Source organism: Hylobates moloch, unplaced genomic scaffold (assembly GCF_009828535.3).
Source record: "Hylobates moloch isolate HMO894 unplaced genomic scaffold, HMol_V3 SCAFFOLD_3, whole genome shotgun sequence".
NCBI classification, from domain to species: Eukaryota; Metazoa; Chordata; class Mammalia; order Primates; family Hylobatidae; genus Hylobates; species Hylobates moloch.
The window spans coordinates 87,566,129-87,592,848 of NW_026652278.1; the positions used below are offsets into that span (position 1 = coordinate 87,566,129).

At 41.0% G+C, this 26,720-nt stretch overlaps 1 protein-coding gene across 1 annotated transcript in view; it reads right to left on the reverse strand.

The window, feature by feature from the left end:
• Positions 1 to 676: 676 nt before the first annotated feature.
• LOC116461422 (cyclin-Y-like protein 2) overlaps positions 677 to 26,720 on the reverse strand; it is a 42,877-nt gene continuing 16,833 nt past the window's right edge. The window contains 6 exon segments of the mRNA XM_032143128.2: positions 677 to 1,142; positions 2,643 to 2,805; positions 12,447 to 12,609; positions 14,245 to 14,253; positions 17,016 to 17,130; positions 18,880 to 18,931. Coding sequence (XP_031999019.1) covers positions 1,032 to 1,142; positions 2,643 to 2,805; positions 12,447 to 12,609; positions 14,245 to 14,253; positions 17,016 to 17,130; positions 18,880 to 18,931 — 613 coding nt within the window. The 3' untranslated portion in view covers positions 677 to 1,031.

The following is a 26,720-nucleotide window of genomic DNA, read 5'->3' on the forward strand; positions in this document are numbered from 1 at the left end:
GTGCCTTATGATTGTGTCTCTGATTAATCTTTGCACTGTAGCTTGGGCAATATAGTGAGGCATCATCTATTAAAAATAAAAAGAAGAAATACAATTACACTTTCAAATGATATTTTGTAAAGATTTACAGCATGTATACATATGCTGCAGTCCTCTGGAGGGCCTAGGCACACTATATTAAAGCTAAAAACTGCCCTGGAACTTTCAGGACACCTCATATTTTATTATTTTTGTATAACCACTGGATCACCATGTTGCTTGGCACTATGAAAACATCTTTGAATACATTTACTTAACAATAAGAAAATTTATCAGCAAATGAGAACCACTATAGTTCATAAGAAATATACCATAGAGCTTCATAAAAGTAGATAATCAATAACCAATACTTTCTTTTTATGACCCCAAACATGCTAAACTGCTAATAAGAAGGGCTTACAAAGGATATGAATGGCAAATGTTACTTGGCAGCTTTTGCTTGATGATCGCCAGTAACTGTAGCTTCCATGGTAAAAGTAGGAAGGAAGAGCCCTTCCATACCTGACAATGCTGGGACTGCTCCTAGTGGCTTTAGGAGTTGTTAGACTCCCATGTTTTAACAGTGATACTGCACTGATTCCAAATGCATATGCAGGAATATTGGGGAAAAGAAAAAAACATAAAAGAAACAGAAAAGTTATCTTTAAAATCTAAAAAGTTAAACTTGTTTTAAAAGCCTTACATAGTTCACAGCTATCAGCCCACACACTAAGCAAATATCTGTGCGTGGGCAGGAGTCTTCACTTTGGAGTGGTTTTTATAACTCTGTTTACACTAAACAGGACAGAAGAGTGTAAGAAGTGTGTTGTTGCCCTGACAAGGTCCCATTCTTTACTACGAAGTGCAATCTTAGTTGTCCTTGAGTTAACTTGAATTGAGGTGTTTCTTCTTTTGAAAATACTAACTTTTCTAGTTCTTTAGCAGGAGAGGTGATATTTTCCTGTCTTTTTTGATGAGGGGTTCAGATGTTACATTACTCCTCATTTCTTCCTTCAGAAGAGGATGGCATTAGCATGCTGAAGATGAATTAAATCATCAGCACTCAAAGACCCGTTCTTGGCAGCACTATAGAAAACTTTGTCTTGTTCCATCCTTGAAAAAGCCTAAGAATGTCAAATAGAAAAGAGGTACAATTTTAAAAAAGTTTCCAACCTTTTAACAATCACCACTGATGATAAACCACACATGCAAACTCCTTTAGATAGTTCAGTTACGGCTACTTTATTTATTTATTTATTTATTTTTGAGAAGGAGTCCCAGGCTGGAGTGCAATGGCACAATCTCAGCTCACTGCAACCTCCACCTCTCAGGTTCAAGCAATTCTCTGCCTCAGCATCCCAAGTAGCTGGGATTACAGGCGCCTGCTAACACGCCCAGCTAATTTTCATATTTTTAGTAGTGACGGGGTTTCATCATCTTGGCCAGGCTGATCTTGAACTCCTGACCTCGTGATCCACCCACCTCGGCCTCCCAAAGTGCTGGAATTACAGGCATGAGCCACCGCGCCCAGCCCAGTTATAGCTACTTTGGCTGAGGTTTACACTGCCAAGTTCTGTCAACTGATTAAGGTAATCTCAGGGCTAGAATTAGATTGCTGGAGCAAAGGAGAACTTATTTTATTAAGTTACTTAAAAATTGGGCTCCCAAAGATGTCACAGTATTGTGACAGGCTTCTAAGAACAGTATCATGTTACCTGTGCACTTGTTCCTTAAACATAATGAATGTACACTTTTGCAAAAAGTTAGTTTATTAATCTGTTCAAACCCTACTCAATGTACAGTAGTTATTACATACTCAAAGCAAATTTTAACGATGCAGGCATGTGCTAGATTGTATTGGAATATCAAAGAAGTCTAATGACTCAAGCATCAAAAGGCACTACTTCACTTGCACATTAATTATGATAGATAATGTGTTATTTTAAAATACTTCTCAGGTACCACAGAATGTGCCTATTTTAAATGTTCATCCTTGTCAGCTGTAACTCTGCTGTGTACTTACCAAAAGTCACAAACCATAAATATTACTCTGTCTCATAAAAGTTATCATTTCCAGTAAAATTCCATGTACTTCCTGCATCCAGTATTTGAGACACACACACCTTATATAGTTTAAGTGCAGGTCTCTTGGCTTAGGCACTAATGCTTTGTCTAACGAACCCATGGGACTGACTGCACTGTGGTATATACAGTAGAAAATGACATAAATTTGCAAACTGAGTAATAAAAAATAGTCGAGTGGTAAGTGCATTATGTATGTAGACATTGCTCAGAATACAATAACAAGAAATCATTTATATATGATTATTTGAAAGGGTAAAGGTTCAAAAGGGAAAGATTACAAATGAATTAAATTTGATTAAAATATTCTGAATTATGCTCACAAAAGAGAAGATAATATCTATAATTTTCAAATAATGTGGATCCTTGTAAAAACCATAAAAGATACAGGAAATAGAATGCCAAAAAGGTAATAAGCTCTTCAGTATGTTAGTTAATTTTGAAGCTTTCCATTTTTCTAATCACTACTTAATATGACCTAGTCACAGATGTTGGCATTGGTGTTTGACTGAAAACCCACCTTAGTAACTTCGTAGCCTTACCTCCAGATTCCATGCTCTTTCTCTGTCAAGAAGATAAACTGGCGAGTACAGGCTGTTGTTGTGTGCCAAGGTGCGAAGATCGAAGTAGAATCTGCTATAAACACTGCTAGTAATGCTGATATTATAATTAATTAGCTTCAAGAATTGCCTTTCCAACTCATTCCCGGGGAAGGAGAAACACAACAAAACCAACACAGGATAATGTTAGTTCAAAAACATTATTCTAGTGTAAGAAATGTGGTAAAGCCATCATGTGCTCTAGTTTACTAGAACACATGAAAGAACTCACACTGCACAGAACCCTATCGATCTAAGAAATACAAGAAAGCATGCAACTTTCCCAGTTCTCTTTGAAAACTTAGAAAAACAAAAACAACATGAATGTAAAAACTGGGTTAATAACTTGATTTTCCCACATGCTTACAAAGACATATTCGAATTTAATATGGAGAAAAATGACATAATCTTAATAAACATGGTAAAGCCTTCAGCTTTTTCATTTCTTTGAAAACATGAAAGGATTCAAAACCCTTATAAATACAAACATCCGTGGTAAGGCCTTCAGTTGTTCCAGTTCCACATGAAGAATATAACTCATTTCTGAAATAAAAACTGTGAATGTATAGAATGTGGAAATGCCTTCATTTACGTGATATTTGCTCCAAGACCCCGATAACACACACTGTAGATAGACCTTACAAATATAAGAAAGCACACTGGATTGGAACCCTAGTAGATTACCAAACACAGAAAAGTTTTCAGTTTTAACAATTTCTTCAACACTTATATGAAAATTTCCCCTACAGGGAAATCCTCTCAGTGTTCCGAAATTGGAGAGCCTGATGCAAACTGATTGTGGCATAATCTTTAAAAACGTGCATACGTAAATGTTATACTACTTATAAATATTTTGTTTCTCAGCGATTCTTCATTTGAAAGGGTCTCTGTCCTTACTTCCACTTCTTTTGCAAGAAAACACTGAGGTCAGAATTTTGTAGATATTCCTTAAACAATATTAAATGAATTTAATAAGCAGTGTTTTTTGTTAAGTCAGTTAATAAAATTTTTCTCTGTTTATTTAAAAATATCACACTGAGCTACTAGAATAGCTCCAAATTCTTTTTTGAAACAAATACAGGCTATGCAGGTGGATTCCTACACTAATGTCCAAACAGGGCACAGCTGTTTGGAGTCCATTCTGCATCCAGCACCCTAAGTTTGGGATGAGGAGAAAGGGGACAGCCTTCTCTGCACTCATGCAGCTGACTCAGGGCTCATTCTTGAGGGTTCCATTGCACAACTCAGACTCCATGCTCACTCCCAAGGCACCGCAATAGTGATCAGATGACAGAAATGATGGATGCCATTTATTAGCTGTCACTATTACGGGGCAGGAATACTCTTTACACTTAAGACGGTAGAAAGATCAGAGAAACACCTTGGCTAGACTAAACCCATTTTATGACAAGCCTTTTGGTAGGGCGCTGGGCTTACACAGTGTTTCTCCTAAGTTGGAAATGAAACCCCAAGGTGCTCAGCACCTGTCACCCCTGGCCAGAACAGAATGTGGGGATGAGTTGAATGCAGTGAGAGGGGAACAGGCTGGGAGCAGCCCTCTGCCAAGTGATTATTCAGCTGTCCCGGCCGAAGATTTTTGTTTGTTTGTTTGTTTTGAGACAGGGTCTTGCTCTGTCGCTCAGGCTAAATTTCAGTGGCATGATCCCAGCCTTTCAAGTAGCTGGGACTACAGGTTCATGCCACTTAGCTGGGCTACTTTTTTTTAAATTCTTTTTGTAGAGACGGGGTCTCACTTGTTGCCCAAGCTGGTGTTAAACTCCTGTGATTAAGTGATACTCCCACCTTGGCCTCCCAAAGGCTGGTATTACAGACATGAGCCACTGTATCCAGCACTTTGTCAAATGTTTAAATAAATATAAAACTAGAGAAATATTACCACTTCCATAGTAATCCCTGTAAAGACTTAACTGTATAAAAACAATTAATACCTCAACAACATATTTGGTTTCTTGGTTTTAAAGTTTTATCCATTGGCTAAGTCAACAAATGCTTGATGGTCTCTGGTATGGAAAGCAGTTAGGATATAAGTAGATACGTGGTTTTCTCATTTGTTTAACTGAAAACCCCACTGAAACTACTTCTAACATTAGTTTCCTATTCATATAACCATAAGACTATAGGAATGTAAATCAGATAATGCTTTAATAATCAGCTAATCAGGAGTTAATTTACTATAGGAATATATGCACTTCATAATCTCTTATGTTTTTCCACAAACATATTTTAAATGTGTAAAATACAGTATTTTATATAATTAACGTTTATTAATAGAGGCTTAGTTATTGAAGAAAATCATTATGCCTGCAGGATATGTATCTTCTTAGTTTTTTGTTGTTTTTTAAATGGCTAATAGCATACCCTTTACAGGCACAGCAAATTTTCTGAATAGGAGCTGCTCAGTTTAACTTATATGTATGTATGTGTGTGTGTGTGTATATGTGTGTGTGTATATATATATATATATATATATATATATATATACATATAAAATCCTCATAGCTTAGCTGCCACATATAAGTGAGAACATATGATATTTGATTTTCCATTCTTGTGTTACTTCACTTAGAATAATGGCATCCAGCTCCAACCAAGTTGCTGCAAAGGCCATTATTTCATTCTGTTTTATGGCTCAGCAGTATTCCATGGTGTATATATTCCACACTTTCTTTGTCTGCCCATTCATTGATGGGCATTCCATATTTTTGCAATTGTAAATCGTGCTGCTATCAACATGCATGTGCATGTGTCTTTTTCATACGACTTCTTTTGCTTTGGGTGAGATTGCTGGATTGAATGGCAGTACTGTTTTCCATAGTGGTTGTACTAGTTTACATTCCTATCAGCAGCGTAAGTGTACCTTTTTCACCAAATCCATACCAACATGTACGATTTTTTTATTTTTATTTTTTGAGACAGAGTCTTGCTCTGTCGCCCAGGCTGGAGTGCAGTGGCACGATCTCGGCTCACTGCAAGCTCCGCCTCCCGGGTTCACGCCATTCTCCTGCCTCAGCCTCTCCGAGTAGCTGGGACTACAGGCGCCCGCCACCACGCCCGGCTAATTTTTTTGTATTTTTAGTAGAGACGGGGTTTCACCGTGGTCTCGATCTCCTGACCTCATGATCTGCCCGCCTCGGCCTCCCAAAGTGCTGGGATTACAAGCGTGAGCCACCGCGCCCTGCCGATCTTTTAATTTTTAAATTATGGCCATTCTTGCAGGAGTAAGGTGGTATCACACTGTGGTTTTCATTTGCATTTCCCTGATAATTAGTGATGTTTCTGAAGGAAAATATATTCTAACAAGACAAACAGGTGTTGAAAAGTTTTAAGAAAAATCTGATAAACACTAATTTTTAAATGGTTCAATTTACAGTCCAAAAGAGTTCTTTACAATCAACAGCAGAGGGACAAGATAAATGTACATTACACACTTTGTTGCAATGTTTTACATTTTCTAAAAATCGTGGGCATAGCTCCTGTTCAGAGCATAGATCAGGGTGCTTCTGCGTTCACAAACAGCTTTGTGTAGAACTGGAGCTGGCTTCTGCCACCACTGCTTCTGGAGCTCACATCTGTGGAAACCTGCACATATCTCTGTGTGTTCTCTGACCTTGTAATTAGAACTAGAGCCTCACTGGATTAGCTGCAGGTTTTGAGAACAATTTAGCTGCCATTATAGTGGAGCTAAGTGTTCATAATTACAAATTTTGCTCCCTTCAAGAAACCAGTTTACAGACTGATGATAGTAGTGATTAAGAGCACTTCAGCTTCTGCAACTTTCAAAGTACTTCTGTTTGTTTCAAATTCATTTTCTGTTACATCCTTTGCTAAAATGGCTACTAGCAATATCACCGTGACAACTCAGTTTCTACTATTAGCAAAGCAGTAATTTAGCAGCCATTTCAAAACCAACCGACCATCACTAGTGAGTCTCTTCTTAGTCACAAGAATCCTCAATTCACTTGTAAATATACAGTGTAGTAATTCTGAATGAAAGTCTTTAAAAATGTTTTTGGGGTATATTATAGGTATATATATTTATGTGGTATATAAAATATTTTGATGACTACAACATGTAATAATCACATGAGGGTAAATGAAGTATCCATCACGCCTCAAGCATACCTTTGTTTTACAAATAATTCAATTACACTCTTTTAGTTACTGTAAAATGTACAATTAAATAATTCTTGAGTGTTGTCACCCTGTTGTGCTATCAAATACTAGATCTTGTTTACTCTTTCTAACTATATGTGTGTACCTATTAACCATTACCCCATACTCCTCATCCCCCATACTACTTTTACCAGCCTCTGCTAACAGTTGTCCTACTCTATATCTTCATGAGTTAAATTGTTTGAGGCTGGGCGCCATGGCTCACGCCTGTAATCCCAGCACTTTGGGAGGCCGAGGCGGGTGGATCATGAGGTCAGGAGTTCGAGACCAGCCTGGCCAGCATGGTGAAACCCCATCTCTACTAAAAATACAAAAATTATCCAGGCGTGATGTTCTCACTCATAGGTGGGAATTGAACAATGAGAACTCATGGACACAGGAAGGAGAACATCACACTCCGGGGACTGTTGTGGGGTGGGGGGAGGGGGGAGGGACAGCATTAGGAGATATACCTAATGCTAAATGACGAGTTAATGGGTGCAGGAAATCAACATGGCACATGGATACACATGTAACAAACCTGCACATTGTGCACATGTACCCTAAAACCTAAAGTATAATAAAAAAAAATATTAAAGGAAATCTTTCACACAGAAAAGAAAGACAACACACAGAAATATGTATCTATAGGAACAAATAAATAAAACACTAAAATGGTTAAGTACATGAATGAAAAAAAAAGTTTGCACTGCAATTAAAATTTAGACAAAAAAATGAGTGTTCATTTAAACCATTTAAACAAATATATAAATAAGTAAATTTAGTAATGTTCTTTTAAAAAAAAAAAAAATTATCCAGGCGTGGTGGCACGAGCCTGTAATCCCAGCTACTCGGGAGGCAGAGGTAGAAGAATCACTTGACCCCAGGAGGTGGAGGTTGCAGGGAGCCGACATAGAACCACTGCACTCCAGCCTGGGTGACAGAGCAAGACTCCATCTCAAAAAACAAACAAACAAACAAAACTGTCTTAATTTTTAGTTCCCACAAATAAGTGAGAACATGTGAAATTTGTTTTTCCGTGCCTGGCTTATTTCATTCAACATTTCCATCCATGTTCTTGCAAATAATAGGATCTCATTCTCTTTTATGGTTGAATAGTACTCCATTGTGTATATGTACCACATTTTCTTTAGCCACTCATCTGTTGATGGACACTCGGAATGCTTCCAAATCTTGGCCTTTGTGAATAGTGCTGCAGTATACATGAGAGTGCAGGTATCTCTCTGATATACTGATTTCCTTTCTTTCGGGTATGTACCCAGCAGTAGGACTGCTGGATCATATGGTAGCTCTATTTTTAGTTTTGAGGAACTCCAAACATTTTTCCATAGTGGCTATACTTAAATTACATTCCCACTAACCGTGTATGAGGGCTACCTTTTCTCTGTATCCTCACTAGCATTTGTTATTGGCTGTCTTTAGAATAAAAGCCATTTTAAGTGGGGTGAGATGATCTCTCACTGTAATTTTGATTTGCATTTTTCTGAAGATCAATGATATTGATGTTGAGTATCTTTTCATATACCTATCTGCTATTTGTATGCCTTTCTTAGTTTTGAAACAGGGTCTCACTTTGTCACTCAGGTTGGAGTGCAGTGGCACAGTCACAGCTCACTGCAGCCTCAACCTCCCAGGCTCAGGTAATTTTTGCACCTAAGCCTCCCCAACAGCTGAAACCACAGGCACGTGTCATCATGCCTGGCTAATGTGCCCTCTTTTGAGAAATGCCTATTCAGATATTTTGCCCATTTAAAAAATCAGATTAGATTTTTTTCTGTGGAGTTCTTTGAGCTTCTTAAATATTCTGGTAATTAATCCCTTGTCAGATAGTTTTCAAATATCTTCCCCCATTCTGTGTGTTGTCTCTTCACTTAGTTGATTGTTTCATTTGCTGTGCAGAAGCTTTTTAACTTGAAGTGACCTAATTTGCCCGTTTTTGCTTTGGCTGCCTGTGCTTATGAAATATTTAAGAAATATTTGCTGAGTCCAGTATCCCAGAGAGTTTTCCCGATGTTTTATTTGTTTCATATTTCAGGTCTTAGATTTAAATTTTTTTTTTAATTTTTAATGTTTTAAAAAATAGAGACAGAATCTCACTGGTTTCTCCAGGCTGGTATTGAACTACTGGGCTCAAGCAATTCTTCTATCTTGGCCTACCAAAGTGCTGGGATTACAGGTATGAGCCAAGGCACCCAGCTGAGATTTAAATCTTTAATCCATTTTGATTTGATTTTTGTATAAGGTGAGAAATAGAGGTATAGTTTCATTCCTCTGCATATGAATATCCAGTTTTCCCAGAACCACTTATTGACGAGACTATCATTTCCCCATTGTATGTGCTCGGCACCTTCGCTGACAATGAGTTCACTGTAGATGTATAAACTGGTTTCTGGGTTTTCTATTCTGTTCCATTGGTTTATGTGCGTGTTTTTATGCCAGTGCCATGCTGTTCTGTTTATTATAGCTATAGAGTATAATTTGAAATCAGATAATGTGATTCCTCCAGTTTTGTTTGTTTTTTGCTCAGGATAGCTTTGGATATTCTGAGTCTTTTGTAGTTACATATAAATTTTAGAATTCATTTTTTATTTCTATTTCCATAAAGAATGTCATTTTTTTTTTTTTTTTGCAGACTTGTGGAGGTACCACATTGGTGGTCTGAGATCAGACCTGAAGGAATTCTCTGGATTAGCAGACAGGGACTCACTTCTTCTCTGACTTTCCCACAAATGAAGTCTGTCTCTCTGTGCTAGGCTGCCTGGGGCTCAGAGAGGAGCAATACAAGCACCCCTGTGGCCACCACCTCTGGGACAGCACTAGGTCTGAAGCTGGCACAGCACTGTGGCGGGCCAAGGCCCACTGTAACGCCTACCCGCTGCCACCTATTTCACTCAAGGCCCTGGGGCTCTACAGTTAGCAGGCAGTGAAGCCAGCCAGGCTTCTGTCCTTCCCTTAAGCGCAGTAAGTTTCCCTGGTCCCTGGATGGGTTCAGAGGTGCTGTCTGGGAGCCAGGGCTGGAGCCATAAACCTTAGACATCTACCAGGTGTTCTGCTCTACCATGGCTAAGCTGGCACTGAATCCACCAGGCAAATCCATTCCCACACTTCCCTCCCCTTTCCCCAGGCAGAGTAGTCTGTCCCCATGTATATCATCAACACAGTCCCATGGGGATTACTGTCAGGTCACCACTGATTGTCACTCAATACCCAAGTGCTCTCTCTTGTGGTGAATGCTGCCTGGCCTGGAACTCACACTTCAGGGCAGTGGGCTCCCCTCTGGCCCAGGGTCGGTCCAGAGATGCCATCCAAGAGCCAAGACCTGAATCGGGGACTCCAACAGTCCACTTGGTGCTTTTCTCCACTGTAGCTGAGCTGGTATCTAAGCTCAAGAAAAATCCTCTTAACTCTTCCCTCAGCTTTTCTTAAGCAGAGGGAGTCTCTCCTCATAGCCACCACAGCTGGGAATGTGCTGGGTCACACCTGCAGCCAGCACATCTCTGAGTCTCACTCGAGGCCCATGGCATGTACTACTTGGTCACCACTGATGATTCTTCAGGGCCCAAGGGCTCTTTCATCAGAAAGTGATGAATTCTGCCATTACTTTAATGGCAGTCCCTTTAAGGCAGCAAGTTCCCTTCTGGCCCAAGGTTTGTCTAGAGATGTTATCCTGAAGCTGGGACCTGAAATGGGGGTCCCATGACTCTGACCAGTGCCCTGTCCTACTGTGGCTGAGATAGTATCCAAGTTGCAAGACAAAGTCCTCTTTCCTCCCCTCAAGCAGAATAAAGAGGTCTCTGTCAGACCTGTGAGCTGCACTGTCTAGGGTTGGAGGTGGGGTGGGCAAGCACTCCCTAGCTGAGCCAGCTGCTGTCTCTGTAGGTCACATGCCCCTAAATACACTGGCTTTAAGGGCAGCACAGCAGTCCTCGTGGCCTAGACAGACTTTCAGGTTTATTAAGAACCCCAGAGTATTTTATCCCACAGTAGCCAGTAGCCTTTCACAACTCAAGTTCCAACCACCGGGATAAACAATTCCTCCCTGGCTAGGGCTAGTCCAAATGTTTCCTCCATGGGTGGGCATTGGATAAGTGCAGCCTTATTTTGCTTTCTGCTATGACAAGGCAGCGCTGAATTTAGTGCAAAGTCCCACAGTTGCTGTGCTCTCCCTACCCCAAGCATGTAGCCCCTCTCCTCACCACAGGTGCACTGCTGGGACATAGGGGAGGAGCGGCATCAGCAATTCAAGACTGTCTTTTCTACACTATTCAGTGCTTCTTTCAGTGATATGAAGTTAAAACCAGGTACTATGAATGTTTACCTGATTTTTAGTTCCTATGCAGGTGCTTTTTTTATTTAGATAGTTGCTATATTTGCTATTCCTGTGGGGAGCACAATTGGCAGAGACTGCTATTCAGCCATCAGGCTCCACCTTTGTGACTGCATACATTCTGAAAGACAGTCTTAACTGGAGTAACAGGCAAATGTAAAAAAAAAAAAAGAAAAACTAAAACCCAAAACCTCTTGCCACTGCCTGTCATGATCTTGATCTTCATATGGTGCTCAATGTCATCAAGAGGTATTCCTTCAGGTTTCCCTAAGTGTCACCCACAAAGCCATTCTCACTGTCTAGTGGACACTGTGAGAGCCTCTGCTGGAAATGCCTCCCTGGCTCTCTCTACCTACCAGCTCCAAGGCCCTTCCCTTTACAGCAGTCATGAGGCTACACTGGAAGAAAGACCCCATGAAGCTTCTGCTTCAGCGTCATGTTGGTGCCATCTGTGAGCAACCCCATGACTCAGCAAGATTTCTTGCACTCTCACAGGTAACTCAGGGCCCCCAAAGTGCTGCTGTGATTGTATGAGTGCCCCAGGAACCTCTTGAGTGTGGTGAGCACTGGGTGCTGCTCCAGCAATGTTTCTCAGACTGCCTGAGGGGAACACTGGAACTTCTAACTCATCAGCCCAATTTCTAAACACATGCAACACTCCTACTGGGATGGGACAGGGGCACAGGGATCTGTGGCTATTCTGTATCTCAAGGTTTCTATAAAACAGAACTTCAGATAAAAGCAGGGGGAACACCAGAAAAGGCAAATTCACAATGTGTAACTCAGGGTGAAACTACACAGTTTTCACAGTCCAGAGGCCCTAGATCTGTCACTGACCAAATAATTATTTCAAAGGCCACATATGTGCTCCTTACAAAGAGACTGGAACTTGCACACAGCTTTGAAAAAGCCATAAAGATATTTACTGTACTATTATGTTCTGGTAGTACACTGGTAAGATAATGCCAAAAATATTCACCAGAAAAATACTTTTCAATTTATGAGCAGATTATTAAAACATCAATTTACCAAGACCTACCAGCAGACAATGAAAAATATGAACTATTGTTCTAAAGCTGGATGGAAAAAGTATGTGGTGTTTACGCCCATTTTCATTATCTGCACAACGTAAACTTTAAAAATATTTCTTAAACTGTTTAAGTTTATGGGAGCACATAAAGTACTGACAAATGGTTAGAAAGTTCACAAAAACCATACAAGCTCACATTTCTTCAACTGTAATGTTCTCAAAGAGCTTGCAGTAGTCCTCATTCCACACAGTCATATCACTCCAAACCTTGGAGGCAAGAAGAATGGCTCCCAAGACAATCCTCTTCCAGTTAGTTGGACAAATGTCAATATCAGCATAACTTACAAGTCTATGTACATCTGCAAAACAGAGCACTGGCCTTTGATTTAGCTCAGTTTAAGTGCTGTGATAAGAATTCTTATGAATGACAGATTTCTTCTGGTTTTGACCAGAAAGTAAGTGCTTATGTTCTACAGAGATTTGCTTGATCAGGCCAAACAAGGGGCCATATCACAATCGTAGGTCAGATACTTCTGCTACCTACTCTGCCCATAGAAATTCACAGCCCAATTTTGGTCACAAGAATGACCGTATATCTCAGCCAAGGGCATCATGAAGACAGGCAGTGTTGTCACCTTCACACTTATAAAAGACAGCAGACATACAGGCCCAGTGTAGATTAAAGTCATTCAATAAATCCTTAAATGCCTACATATGTAATGTCTCACATGGAGCTGGTAGGTAGATGGGAATTTTACAAGTACGTCAAGCTTGAATATGTAAAGCCCATGTAATAGTGAGCAAATGTGAACCTCCTTTTCACAAAAACTCACCCTTCTGTGGCACTAGCTTTAAAAACTGCTGGTCAAGAGAGCCTCCCGGCAGCTGCTGTGTAGAGCAGCATGGCAGGAGCAGGTCTGTGGGGTTGTAAAACATTCCCCATATTCAGTTGCTCACTTGGTAAGAAACACATGTGTATAAAGGATGGTCCTTCTCACAGCCCCTATTTTGCACATCTTCATGATCACTTCATAAAAATTTATTCTGTCTTACATCATCTGCAACTTAGACAATTCTGCTGGTTTTAAGGTGGAAACAGCTGCCAGTCTCTGTATCCCTGGGATTCCTCTACACCTGCCAGACAGTTGGTGAGACAATCCCATGAATTACTTTACGTCTATCAAACATCTGTCCTACAAAGAATTGGGCAAAGTGAATAGCTGAGTAAAGATTAAAGGTGAGCTGTGAGGTGTTGTTACCTCAGAGGGTGCTCTGCAGAACAGTATGTCTGTAAGCTACTTGAACTCTTTACATCGAAACAAAAGGAAACAACTTTATATAAATAAGCAAGTTCATTCTTGTCTGAAGGGTATCGGATTGCAGAACACTGCCAGATCTGATACTGATCTGAACACTGCCAAACTCAAGTATGTTTTCAAAAACAAATGGCTATTGAACATGATGTTTTACAGATTCTGCTTCCTTTCTCCCAAACTCTGCGCTCTCAAGTATTTCAAGAGTGAACCTCCCTCCCAGGGTTCAACTGCGTAGGAATCAGAGACCTCTGAAACAACATGGCAAGTCCTCTACTTCCTGTCCCCTTTCCTGCTAAGCTGCTGACCTGCTGACACTCATCTATGCCACGTGCCCTCCTGGGTGAGTTTGAGAATTCTTTATTCCCACTGATGCCAACTCCTCCCTCAGTGCAATTGATCCCATGTCACTTGTGCAGCACACTGTTCCCACAATCACCTCTTTCTGAAGATTTTCTTCCTCTCTACCAGAAATTTCCTCCAAATTGTGTTTCCTTTGTCCCCATCCCACTCCCCACTCCTCTCCAACTGTGTCCTCTCACTGGTGCTCACAGCACCATCCCCTCATACATCTCCTCATCTTCCATCTCTCCTTCAGCTACACTGCCTGCCCCTGCTGACACGACTCTCCCAAGCCTCCTCTTGCCAACAGGCACTTGTCTCTTGTGTCTTCACGCTGACAAACTAAAGCTCTGCATACATTGCCATTTACCTAGGTGTTGGGGCCAAATGCCTGCATTTCAGTTCCCCTGCTCCAATCTGTGTGCAATGCCTCTTACGTCAACCTTCACTGGTGGTCTGCATGGTTTGATGGTGACCCACAGTCCGTCACTGCTCACCTGTATTACCCTAGTTGCTTCTTAACCCTCTTCGCTGCCTCCACTCTGCCTCCCAACTATGGCTTACTGTCCCCAAAGCAGCCAGCATAACCTCTTCATTTAGAGCATGGCACTCCCCTGCTCAAGATCTACCACGAGCTTCCCATCAAACTGAAGTAAAACCTTAACTTCTTCCTACGGCCTACAAGCCAAAAGGCCCTGTGAGCTATGGTACTACCTGAGGGGCCTCATCTCCAGTGTTTCCCTCGTTCTTCACTCTGACTATGCTGGTCACCTTGCTGTTTGTTCCTCAAACACACGAAACGCATTTCTGTCTGTCTTGGCAGTCATCCTGCTGCCTGTAATGTCAGCACTCTTTCCTGTCATTCCTTCAGTCAGGTCACGGTTCAAATGTCAGCTCTCTAGAGGGGCTCTTCCTTATCTACCTAAAATAGCCCCCAATCACTCTGTATCCCTTTATCCTGCTTCCTCTTCCTGCTGTTTCATACTACCTGAGAAAATACTTAAGTTCCATCTTCCTAGAATATAAGCTCATAAAAGCAAGAACTGTGTTCCACCTGTCCTCTCCTCTACCCCAGCACTTAGAAGAGCGGCACAGGGTCAGCATCCAGTGAGTGTTCACGAATCAGTCACTGCTTGGCAGCATTCAGCACTGTGACTACAGCTTCTCCTATCTTGAACTCTTTCTCCTTTTATTATCCTCTTCTGCTTTTCCTCTTCCCACTCTAGTAGCCACTCCTCTGGGGTCTTGTCCCTTAAATGATAACAGTCTTTACCGACCTATTTTCTGTCCATTTTATCTGTTTTTGAGACACGATCTCACTCAGTTGCTCAGGCTAGAGTGTAGCCTCCACTTCCTGGGCTCAAGTGATCTTCCTGCCTCAGCCTGCCATGTGCCTGGTGCCACAGACATGTGCCATCATGTCCAGCTAATTTCTTAATTTTTTTTTTTTTGTGTAGAAATGGGTCTCACTTTATTGTCCAGTCTGGTCTTGAACTCCTAAACTTGAGCAGTCCTTTCAACTTGGCCTCCCAAAGTGCTGGCATTACAGGCATGAGATACCATACCTGGCCTTACTTTTTGTTTTCTCAAGATACAGGGTCTCGGCTGGGCGCAGTGGCTTACACCTGTAATCCCAGCACTTTGGGAGGCTGAGGCGGGTGGATCACGAGGTTAGGAGATTGAGACCATCCTGGCTAACACAGTGAAACCCCGTCTCTACTAAGAATACAAAAAATTAGCCGGGCGTTGTGGTGGGTGCCTGTAGTCCCAGCTACTCAGGAGGCTGAGGCAGGAGAATGGCATAAACCTGGGAGGCAGAGCTTGTAGTGAGCCAAGATCGTGCCACTGCACTCCAGCCTGGGCGACAGAGCGCGGCTCCCTCTAAAAAAAAAAAAAAAAAAAAAAAATACGGGGTCTCATCATCTGGCCCAGGCTGGACTCAAACTGCTGGGCTCAAGTAATTCCCCCACCTCAGCCTCCCAAGTAGCTAGGACTAAAGGCATGAAACCACCATGCCCGGCTTGTCCAATTTCACTCTACACACTTTCTTGGTATTTAAACAGCTGCTGTTGCTCTTCATTCTGTAGCTCTACATCAGATTCATGTTCTAGTCCTGTATATCAAAATGATGACTAGACTCTGCTACTCTGCTCTCTCAAAGGCACATCAAGCTTAGCCCACTTACAAAACTCTCCCTTTTCCAATCCAGCTTTCCCTCCTGCATCACCTATCTCTCTACATCTGGAAGCACCACTCCTGCTTCCCTGTAGCATGTGCTAAGAGTTCCAAATGACTTGCAGCTCCTTGAGAAGGCCTGTATCTTGTCCAGTGCCCTTTGAGGGCTTTGATTCAAGTGCACAGCAGGAGTCTTCTCCCCTAGACTCTAACTGGATGTTAAAGAAGTATTGACTTAAGTATTTTTTCATTCCTGGCCATGCAGTTGAGTTTCCTCTATAGGTTTGTTGTGGGGAGGAGTAAGACTATTTTTAACAATTTGAACAGAATTTATTATTTAAAATGATAGGTTTACAAAAGGAATTTGTAGGGATAATGTAAATGTAATGACACAGCTATGGTTTGGTAGACCAACTGGAACCACATTCCTGGGCAACTTCATGAGCAGGCACAGATGACCAGCAGGGATAAACACACATCATCCAAGGAACAAAGAATTGAGGGCAGCAGCTGTCAATGACAACATGCATCAGAATTGCCTGGGGATATACCCTGGGACTCAGCTTAGACCTACACTGGCATCCCTTCCTGCCCATCGGCCAGATGGTTTTGTTACTGCTCCCCATTCCAAGCCCTCCACGTACCCTGGATGTGTGTGCACTGTGTGTGCATGTATTTATGGATGTGTTGGGGGAGAAATCAGAAATCCCTCCTGCTGCCTTTAATAGCAATTGTTCTGTGATGAGAAAAGCAATTGTGACATTTTAAGCCATAATGATGATTCAACTAAAATGTGTGTATTTGCTTTCAAAAGTTTCTCTTAAAATTCTGAGATAATTTCAGAAACCTACTGTATTAGAAAACAGGACCATACCACCCTGTTTACAAGAAGAATTTCTAAAGCTGCTTTATAAATAAAAAATATCTTACCAAACTTACGATTGCAAATTCAGCTGTTAGCCTCATGGCTTTAAACAGAGTATGAACAAATCTGAAAATCAATTTGTGTTCAGGACCATACTTAAAATATTCCTCCAAAACCTCTTTTCACTGAAAGAAGAAAGGATGCAATGTAAGTATCCATTGAAGGAAAAACCTGAGGTGCTCTTAAGACAGCAGTGTTCACATTTGTGCCCGTGTGTCACTTATGATAATTTTGATTGGTGAGATGTCTTTTAGTTTTTTACAATATGAACAGTAGGATCCTGAAATACCATAATGATTTAATACTCATCAACATTCACTTAAAATACCTATTTATGGTATTTCTGAGCTTAAGCTCAGAAAATGTTTATATTCTTTTTTACCCTTTCCCTCACATAATTCCATCCAAATGTAAGCTGCTAGTAGGCTTTAATGTCTTACTGACTGTATGTCATTGTTCTCTGCAATAAACTTTGAAAAAATATAGTTTCCTGTAACCAGGAGGCTCTAAGCCTGTGCTGATAAACACAATAGTCACTAGCCACATGTGTCTATTATGTACCTAAGGAAGTACATTTTTAAATTTTTACACCATGTAAGTTGATATAAACAAATTATTTATTTTTTGTTTGTTTGTCTGATTTTTTGAGACAGATTTTCGCTCTTGTTGCCCAGGCTGGAATGCAATGATGTGATCTTGGCACACTGCAAACTCCGCCTCCTGGGTTCAGGTGATTCTTCTATCTCAGCCTCCCAAGTAGCTGGGATTACAGGCACATGCCACCATGCCCGGCTAATTTTTATATTTTTAGTAGAGACAGGGTTTCATCATATTGGCCAGGCTGGTCTCAAACTCCTGACCTCTGGTGATCCGCCCACCTCAGCCTCCCAAAGTGCTGTGATTACAAAGTTGTGAGCCACCGCAACCAGTGAACTTAAATTATTTTTAACCCTCTTCATAAAAATCATGAAGTTTGTTAAAAGTATTTACATATACTTATACTGCTTGATACTATTAACAATTATCTTTTAAAAAGATATGTTTTCTGTTACTTGGATAGTATATTTACTCACATTAGCTCACTAATCAAACATACCTGCAGATCAGTTCTTATTCCAGCATGTTCTTTTTACAACACTTTTAAAATAAGATGACTAGATGCCACATGAAATGGGGAACAAGACTTAAAGAAAGATGCCTTTGACTGCGGGTATGAAACAGATACAAATCTATGATGAAAATACAGACTCAGGCCGGGCATGGTGGCTCACCCCTGTAATCTCAGCATTTTGGGAGGCCAAGGTGGGCAGATCATGAGGTCAGGAGATTGAGATCATCCTGGCTAACACGGTGAAACGCTGTCTCTACTAAAAATACAAAAAATTAGCCGGGTGTTGTGGCAGGCACCTGTAGTCCCAGCTACTCAGGAGGCTGAGGCAGGAGAATGGCACGAACCCAGGAGGCAGAGCTTGCAGTGAGCTGAGATCGCACCACTGCACTCCAGCCTGGGCAACAAAGTGAGACTCCGTCTCAAAAACAAAAATGAAAGAAAATACAAACTCAATAAAAGTGACACTTACTGGGCCGGGTGCGGTGGCTCACGGCTGTAATCCCAGCACTTTGGGAGGCTGAGGTCAGGAATTCAAAACCAGCCTGGCTAACATGGTGAAACCCCATCTCTACTAAAAATACAAAATTAGCCGGGTGTGGTGGTGGGCACCTGTAATCCCAGCTACTTGGGAGGCTGAGGCAGGAGAATCGATTCAACCTGGGAAGCAGAGGTTCCAGTGAGCCAAGATGGCACCATTGCACTCCAACCTGGGCAACAAGAGTGAAACTGCATCTCCAAAAAAAAAAAAAAAAGTGACACTTACTGTAAGTGGGTGTAACCATTCATAAAATATGCCCAAAGATGTATCTGCATCTCTATAAAATAAGAATGTGTATTACTTCAAAAACTGTTAATATCTTAGTATAATATCTGTTTAGTAAAATAATGCCTCCTATGTGCCTATGTGCTTTGGTGTTTACTTCACCAAAGCAAACAGCTTTTACAAATTCTCCATGATACTGACTTGCAGAGGGTTTCCTGACCTCTTCTTCCTCAGCACAGCATGCCTTGTACTGTAAAGTCTTTTATACCATAACCAGTCAGAACTGCCTGTAAGTATTGACCTTCCCTAACAGGCAATGGCAATAAACCAAACACATTTTCACTCCTCTAACCACACACTGAAACACAAGAGTGTTTTACAAAGCAGTAGTGGTGAGCAATAATCTCTTTAGAACTTTAATAAATGTAAATGTGATTCACTTTTGCTAGCTTCCTTTAATTTAAACTACTGAAAATAATAAATACATCATGAGAATATACTACAGAGAACTAAAGAGAAACATCAGTTTCATTTAAAAATACAACTGGGCCAGCGCAGTGGCTCACACCTGTAAAATCCCAGCACTTTGAGAGGCCAAAACAGGCAGATCACTTGAGCTCCTTTAGGAGTTCAAGACCAGCCTGGGCAACATGACAAAACCCTGTCTCTACCAAAAATACAAAAAAATTATCCAGGCATGCTGACACACATCTGTGGTCCCAGCTACTCAGCAGACTGAGGTGAGAGGACTGCTTGAGCTGAGATCATGCCAGTGGACTCTAGCCAAGTGACAGAGTGAAACTCGGTCTAAAAAAAAGGTACAACTATCATTCTCAAAAATAAATGAAGCAGTCACTCATTCACAAGGAAATGTGTCACTCATGTCACAAGGAAAATAAGTATTTATTTCCAATGATAAAATTTAAGCTTTCCTGAGGACTTTGAAAAACTTGTTCCTTCTACTGTAAGTTTGACAGCTTCGCAATACTTAAAGACGTTTTAAAATAAGATTGGTGGTTAAATTTAAAAAATGATTTTTGATACAATAAAACATAAACCAATATTTTCCAAATAACTAATGCATAATATTATAAATGCAAGTATGTGGGGAAAGAACCATTTATTGTGCAAGAAAGATCGGTGAGTACTGAAAATACATTTGCTAATATGAAAATGCCACTGTAACTAAGAAACTAGCACTTGTGAAGTTTTGATTTAGTATTAAAGAATACCCACAACTGTCTTAAAGCTTTAAAAATACACATTTTACCAACTACATATTTGCATGAGGCTAGGTCATCTTACTGCTTCTTTAAAGCAAATTGCAAAGAAAGAGCTAGAGAATCCAGCTGTCTTCTATTAAGCTCAACACTACAGATTTTCAATAATATAAAGGCATGACACACTTTTTACTCACCTTTTTATCATAGAAAAGTTATATTTTCACCTAAAATTTTATGTTAACAATATTGTTCTTAAGGAATATTTTCTATTGTCACAACATGGGTCATGGGTTACTACTGACATCTAGTTGGTAAAGGCCATCAATGTGGCTAAATTTTCTGTAATGCACAGGACAGTCTTCACAACAAAGCATTATCTAGCTCATAATATCAATAGTGCTAAGACTGTGAAATCTAAACTAAAAATGGATTTTGAAAAAAATCTCAAGTTTATATTTCTATCAGAGTAGATATCAATATAATCAACATAAAATCATACTCATTGGGATACTCAATCATTTAAGAATTTAAAAAGTTGCAGGTGGAGCCAAGATGGCTGAATAGGAACAGCTCCGGTCTACAGCTCCCAGCCTGAGCGACACAGAAGACGGGTGATTTCTGCATTTCCGTTTGAGGTACCAGGTTCATCTCACTAGGGAGTGCCTAACAGTGGGTGCAGGACAGTCGGTGCAGTGCACTGTGCGTGAGCCGAAGCAGGACGAGGCATTGCCTCACTTGGGAAGCGCAAGGGGTCAGGGAGTTCCCTTTCCTAGTCAAAGAAAGGGGTAACAGACGGCATCTGGAAAATTGGGTCAGTCCCACCCTAATACTGCGCTTTTCCAACGGGCCTGGAAAACGGCACACCAGGAGATTGTGTCCTGCACCTGGCCCGGAGGGTACTATGCCCACGGAGTCTTGCTGATTGCTAGCACAGCAGTCTGAGATCAAACTGCAAGGTGGCAGCGAGGCTGGGGGAGGGGCGCCTGCCATTGCCCAGGCTTGCTTAGGTAAACAAAGCAGCCAGGAAGCTCGAACTGGGTGGAGCCCACCACAGCTCAAGGAAGCCTGCCTGCCTCTATAGGCTCCACCTCTGGGGGCAGAGCACAGACAAACAAAAATTCAGCAGGAACCTCTGCAGACTTAAATGTCCCTGTCTCACTGACAGCTTTGAAGAGAGTAGTGGTTCTCCCAGCATGCAGCTGGAGATCTGAGAACAGACAGACTGCCCCCTAAAGTGGGTCCCTCACCCGAGCAGCCTAACTGGGAGGCACCCCCCAGTAGGGGCAGACTGACACCTCACACGGCCGGGTACTCCTCTGAGACAAAACTTCTGGAGGAACGATCAGACAGCAGCATTCGTGGTTCACGAAAATCCGCTGTTCTGCAGCCTCTGCTGCTGACACCCAGCCAGACAGGGTCTGGAGTGGACCTCTAGCAAACTCCAACAGACCTGCAGCTGAGGGTCCTGTCTGGTAGAAGGAAAACTAACAAACAGAAAGGACATCCACACTAAAAACCCATCCGTACATCACCATCATCAAAGACCAAAAGTAGATAAAACCACAAAGATGGGGAAAAAAGAGAGCAGAAAAACTGGAAACTCTAAAAAGCAGAGCACCTCTCCTCCTCCAAAGGAACGCAGTTCCTCACCAGCAACAGAACAAAGCTGGATGGAGAATGACTTTGACACGTTGAGAGAAGAAGGCTTCAGAAGTTGAAACTACTCCGAGCTACGGGAGGAAATTCAAAACAATAGCAAAGAAGTTAAAAACTTTGAAAAAAAAATCAGACCAATGGATAACTAGAATAACCAATGGAGAGAAGGGTTTAAAGGAGCGGATGGAGCTGAAAGGCAAGTATCGAGAACTACACGAAGATTGCAGAAGTCTCGGTAGCCAATGCGATCAACTGGAAGAAAGGGTATCAGTGATGGAAGATGAAATGAATGAAATGAAGAGAGAAGGGAAGTTTAGAGAAAAAAGAATAAAAAGAAACGAACAAGGCCTCCAAGAAATTTGGGACTATGTGAAAAGACCAAACCTATGTCTGATTGATGTACCTGAAAATGACAGGGAGAATGGAACCAAGTTGGAAAACACTCTGCAAGATATTATCCAGGAGAACTTCCCCAATCTAGCAAGGCAGGCCAACATTGAGATTCAGGAAATACAGAGAACACCAAAAAGATACTCCTCGAGAAGAGCAACTCCAAGACACATAATTGTCAGATTCACCAAAGTTGAAATGAAGGAAAAAATTTTAAGGGTGGCCAGAGAGAAAGGTCGGGTTACCCACAAAGGGAAGCCCATCAGACTAACAGCTGATCTCGCGGCAGAAACTCTACAAGCCAGAAGAGAGTGGGGGCCGATATTCAACGTTCTTAAAGAAAAGAATTTTCAACCCAGAATTTCATATCCAGCCAAACTAAGCTTCACAAGTGAAGGAGAAATAAAATACTTTACAGACAAGCAAATGCTGAGTGATTTTGTCACCACCAGGCCTGCCCTAAAAGAGCTCCTGAAGGAAGCACTAAACATGGAAAGGAACAACCGGTACCAGCCCATACAAAAACACGTCAAATTGTAAAGCCCATCGAGGCTAGGAAGAAACTGCATCAACTAACGAGCAAAATAATCAACTAACATCATAATGACAGGATCAAATTCACACACAAAAATATTAACTTTAAATGTAAATGGGCTAAATGCTCCAATTAAAAGACACAGACTGGCAAGTTGGATAAGGAGTCAAGACCCATCAGTGTGCTGTATTCAGGAAACCCATCTCATGTGCAGAGACACACATAGACTCAAAATAAAGGGATGGAGGAAGATCTATCAAGCAAATGGAAAACAAAAAAAGGCAGGGGTTGCAATACTAGTCTCTGATAAAAGAGACTTTAAACCATCAAAGATCAAAAGAGACAAAGAAGGCCATTACATAATGGTAAAGGGATCAATTCGACAAGAAGAGCTAACTATCCTAAATATATATGCACCCAACACAGGAGCACCCAGATTCATAAAGCAAGTCTGGACTGACCTACAAAGGGACTTAAACTCCCACACAATAATAATGGGAGATTTTAACACCCCACTGTCAACATTAGACAGATCAACGAGACAGAAAGTTAACAAGGATACCCAGGAATTGAACTCAGCTCTGCACAAAGTGGACCTAATAGACATCTACAGAACTCTCCACCCCAAATCAACAGAATATACATGTTTTTCAGCACCACACCACACCTATTCCAAAATTGACCACATGGTTGGAAGTAAAGCTCTCCTCAGCAAATGTCAAAGAACAGAAATTATAACAAACTGTCTCTCAGACCACAGTGCAATCAAACTAGAACTCAGGATTAAGAAACTCACTCAAAACTGCTCAACTACATGGAAACTGAACAACCTGCTGCTGAATGACTATTGGGTACATAATGAAATGAAGGCAGAAATAAAGATGTTCTTTGAAACCAATGAGAACAAAGACACAACGTACCAGAATCTCTGGGACACATTCAAAGCAGTGTGTAGAGGGAAATTTATCGCACTAAATGCCCACAAGAGAAAGCAGGAAAGACCCAAAATTGACACCCTAACATCACAATTAAAAGAACTAGAAAAGCAAGAGCAAACACATTCAAAAGCTAGCAGAAGGCTAGAAATAACTAAAATCAGAGCAGAACTGAAGGAAATAGAGACACAAAAAACACTTCAAAAAATTAATGAATCCAAGAGCTCGTTTTTTGAAAAGATCAACAAAATTGATAGACCGCTAGCAAGACTAATAAAAAGGAAAAGAGAGAAGAATCAAATAGATGCAATAAAAAATGAAAAAGGGGATATCACCACCGATCCCACAGAAATACAATCTACCATCAGAGAATACTACAAACACCTCTATGCAAATAAACTAGAAAATCTAGAAGAAATGGATAAATTCCTCGACAAATACACCCTCCCAAGACTAAACCAGGAAGAAGTTGTATCTCTGAATAGACCAATAAAAGGCTCTGAAATTGTGGCATTAATCAATAGCTTACCAACCAAAAAGAGTCCAGGACCTGATGGATTCACAGCCAAATTCTACCAGAGGTACAGGGAGGAACTGGTACCATTCCTTCTGAAACTATTCCCATCGATAGAAAAAGAGGGAATCCTCCCTAACACATTTTATGAGGCCAGCATCATCCTGATACCAAAGCCTGGCAGAGACATAACCAAAAAAGAGAATTTCAGACCAATATCCTTGATGAACATTGATGCAAAAATCCTCAATAAAATACTGGCAAACCGAACCCAGCAGCACATCAAAAAGCTTATCCACCATGATCAAGTGGGCTTCATCCCTGGGATGCAAGGCTGGTTCAACATACACAAATCAATGAATGTAATCCAGCATATAAACAGAACCAAAGACAAAAACCACATGATTATCTCAATAGATGCAGAAAAGGCCTTTGACAAAATTCAACAACCCTTCATGATATAAACTCTCAATAAATTAGGTATTGATGGGATGTATCTCAAAATAATAAGAGCTATCTATGACAAGCCCATAGCCAATATCATACTGAATGGGCAAAAACTGGAAGCATTCCCTTTGAAAACTGGCACAAGACAGGGATGCCCTCTCTAACCACCCCTATTCAACATAGTGCAGGAAGTTCTGGCCAGGGCAATCAGGCAGGAGAAGGAAATAAAGGGTATTCAATTAGGAAAAGAGGAAGTCAAATTGTCCCTGTTTGCAGATGACATGATTGTATATCTAGAAAACCCCATTGTCTCAGCCCAAAATCACCTTAAGCTGATTAGCAACTTCAGCAAAGTCTCAGGATACAAAATCAATGTACAAAAATCACAAGCATTCTTGTACACTAATCACAGACAGAGAGCCAAATCATGAGTGAACTCCCATTCACAATTGCTGCAAAGAGAATAAAATACCTAGGAATCCAACTTACAAGGGATGTGAAGGACCTCTTCAAGGAGAACTACAAACCACTGCTCAATGAAATCAAAGAGGATACAAACAAATGGAAGAACATTCCATGCTCATGGGTCAGAAGAATCAATATCGTGAAAATGGCCATACTGCCCAAGGTAATTTATAGATTCAATGCCATCCCCATCAAGCTACCAATGACTTTCTTCATAGAATTGGAAAAAACTACTTTAAAGTTCATATGGAACCAAAAAAGAGCCCGCATTGCCAAGTCAATCCTAAGCCAAAAGAACAAAGCTGGAGGCATCACGCTACCTGACTTCAAACTATACTACAAGGCTACAGTAACCAAAACAGGATGGTACTGGTACCACAACAGAGACATAGATCAATGGAACAGAACAGAGCCCTCAGAAATGATGCCGCATATCTACAACTATCTGATCTTTGACAAACCTGACAAAAACAAGAAATGGGGAAAGGATTCCCTATTTAATAAATGGTGCTGGGAAAACTGGTTAGCCATATGGAGAAAGCTGCAACTGGATCCCTTCCTTACACCTTATACAAAAATTAATTCAAGATGGATTAAAGACTTAAATGTTAGACCTAAAACCATTAAAATCCTACAAGAAAACCTAGGCAATACCATTCAGGACATAGGCGTGGGCAAGGACTTCATGTCTAAAACATCAAAAGCAATGGTAACAAAAGCCAAAATTGACAAATGGGATCTAATTAAACTAAAGAGCTTCTGCACAGCAAAAGAAACTACCATCCGAGTGAACAGGCAACCTACAGAATGGGAGAAAATTTTTGCAACCTACTCATCTGACAAAGGGCTAATATCCAGAATCTACAATGAACTCAAACAAATTTACAAGAAAAAAACAAACAACCCCATCAAAAAGTGGGCAAAGGACATGAATAGACACTTTTCAAAAGAAGATATTTATGCAGCCAAAAAACACATGAAAAAATGCTCATCATCACTGGCCATCAGAGAAATGCAAATCAAAGCCACAGTGAGATACCATCTCACACCAGTCAGAATGGCCATCATTAGAAAGTCAGGAAACAACAGGTGCTGGAGAGGATGTGGAGAAATAGGAACACTTTTACACTGTTGGTGGGACTGTAAACTAGTTCAACCATTGTGGAAGTCAGTGTGGTGATTCCTCAGGGATCTAGAACTAGAAATACCATTTGACCCAGCCATCCCATTACTGGGTATATACCCAAAGGACTATAAATCATGCTGCTATAAAGACACATGCACCCATATGTTTATTGCGGCACTATTCACAATAGCAAAGAGTTGGAACCAACCCAAATGTCCAACAACGATAGACTGGATTGAGAAAATGTGGCACATATACACCATGGAATACTATGCAGCCATAAAAAATGATGAGTTCATGTCCTTTGTAGGGACATGGATGAAACTGGAAAACATCATTCTCAGTAAACTATCGCAGGGACAATAAACCAAACACCGCATGTTCTCACTCATAGGTGGGAATTGAACAATGAGAACTCATGGACACAGGAAGGGGAACATCACACTCCGGGGACTGTTGTGGGGTGGGGGGAGGGGGGAGGGACAGCATTAGGAGATATACCTAATGCTAAATGAGGAGTTAATGGGTGCAGCAAAACAACACGGCACAT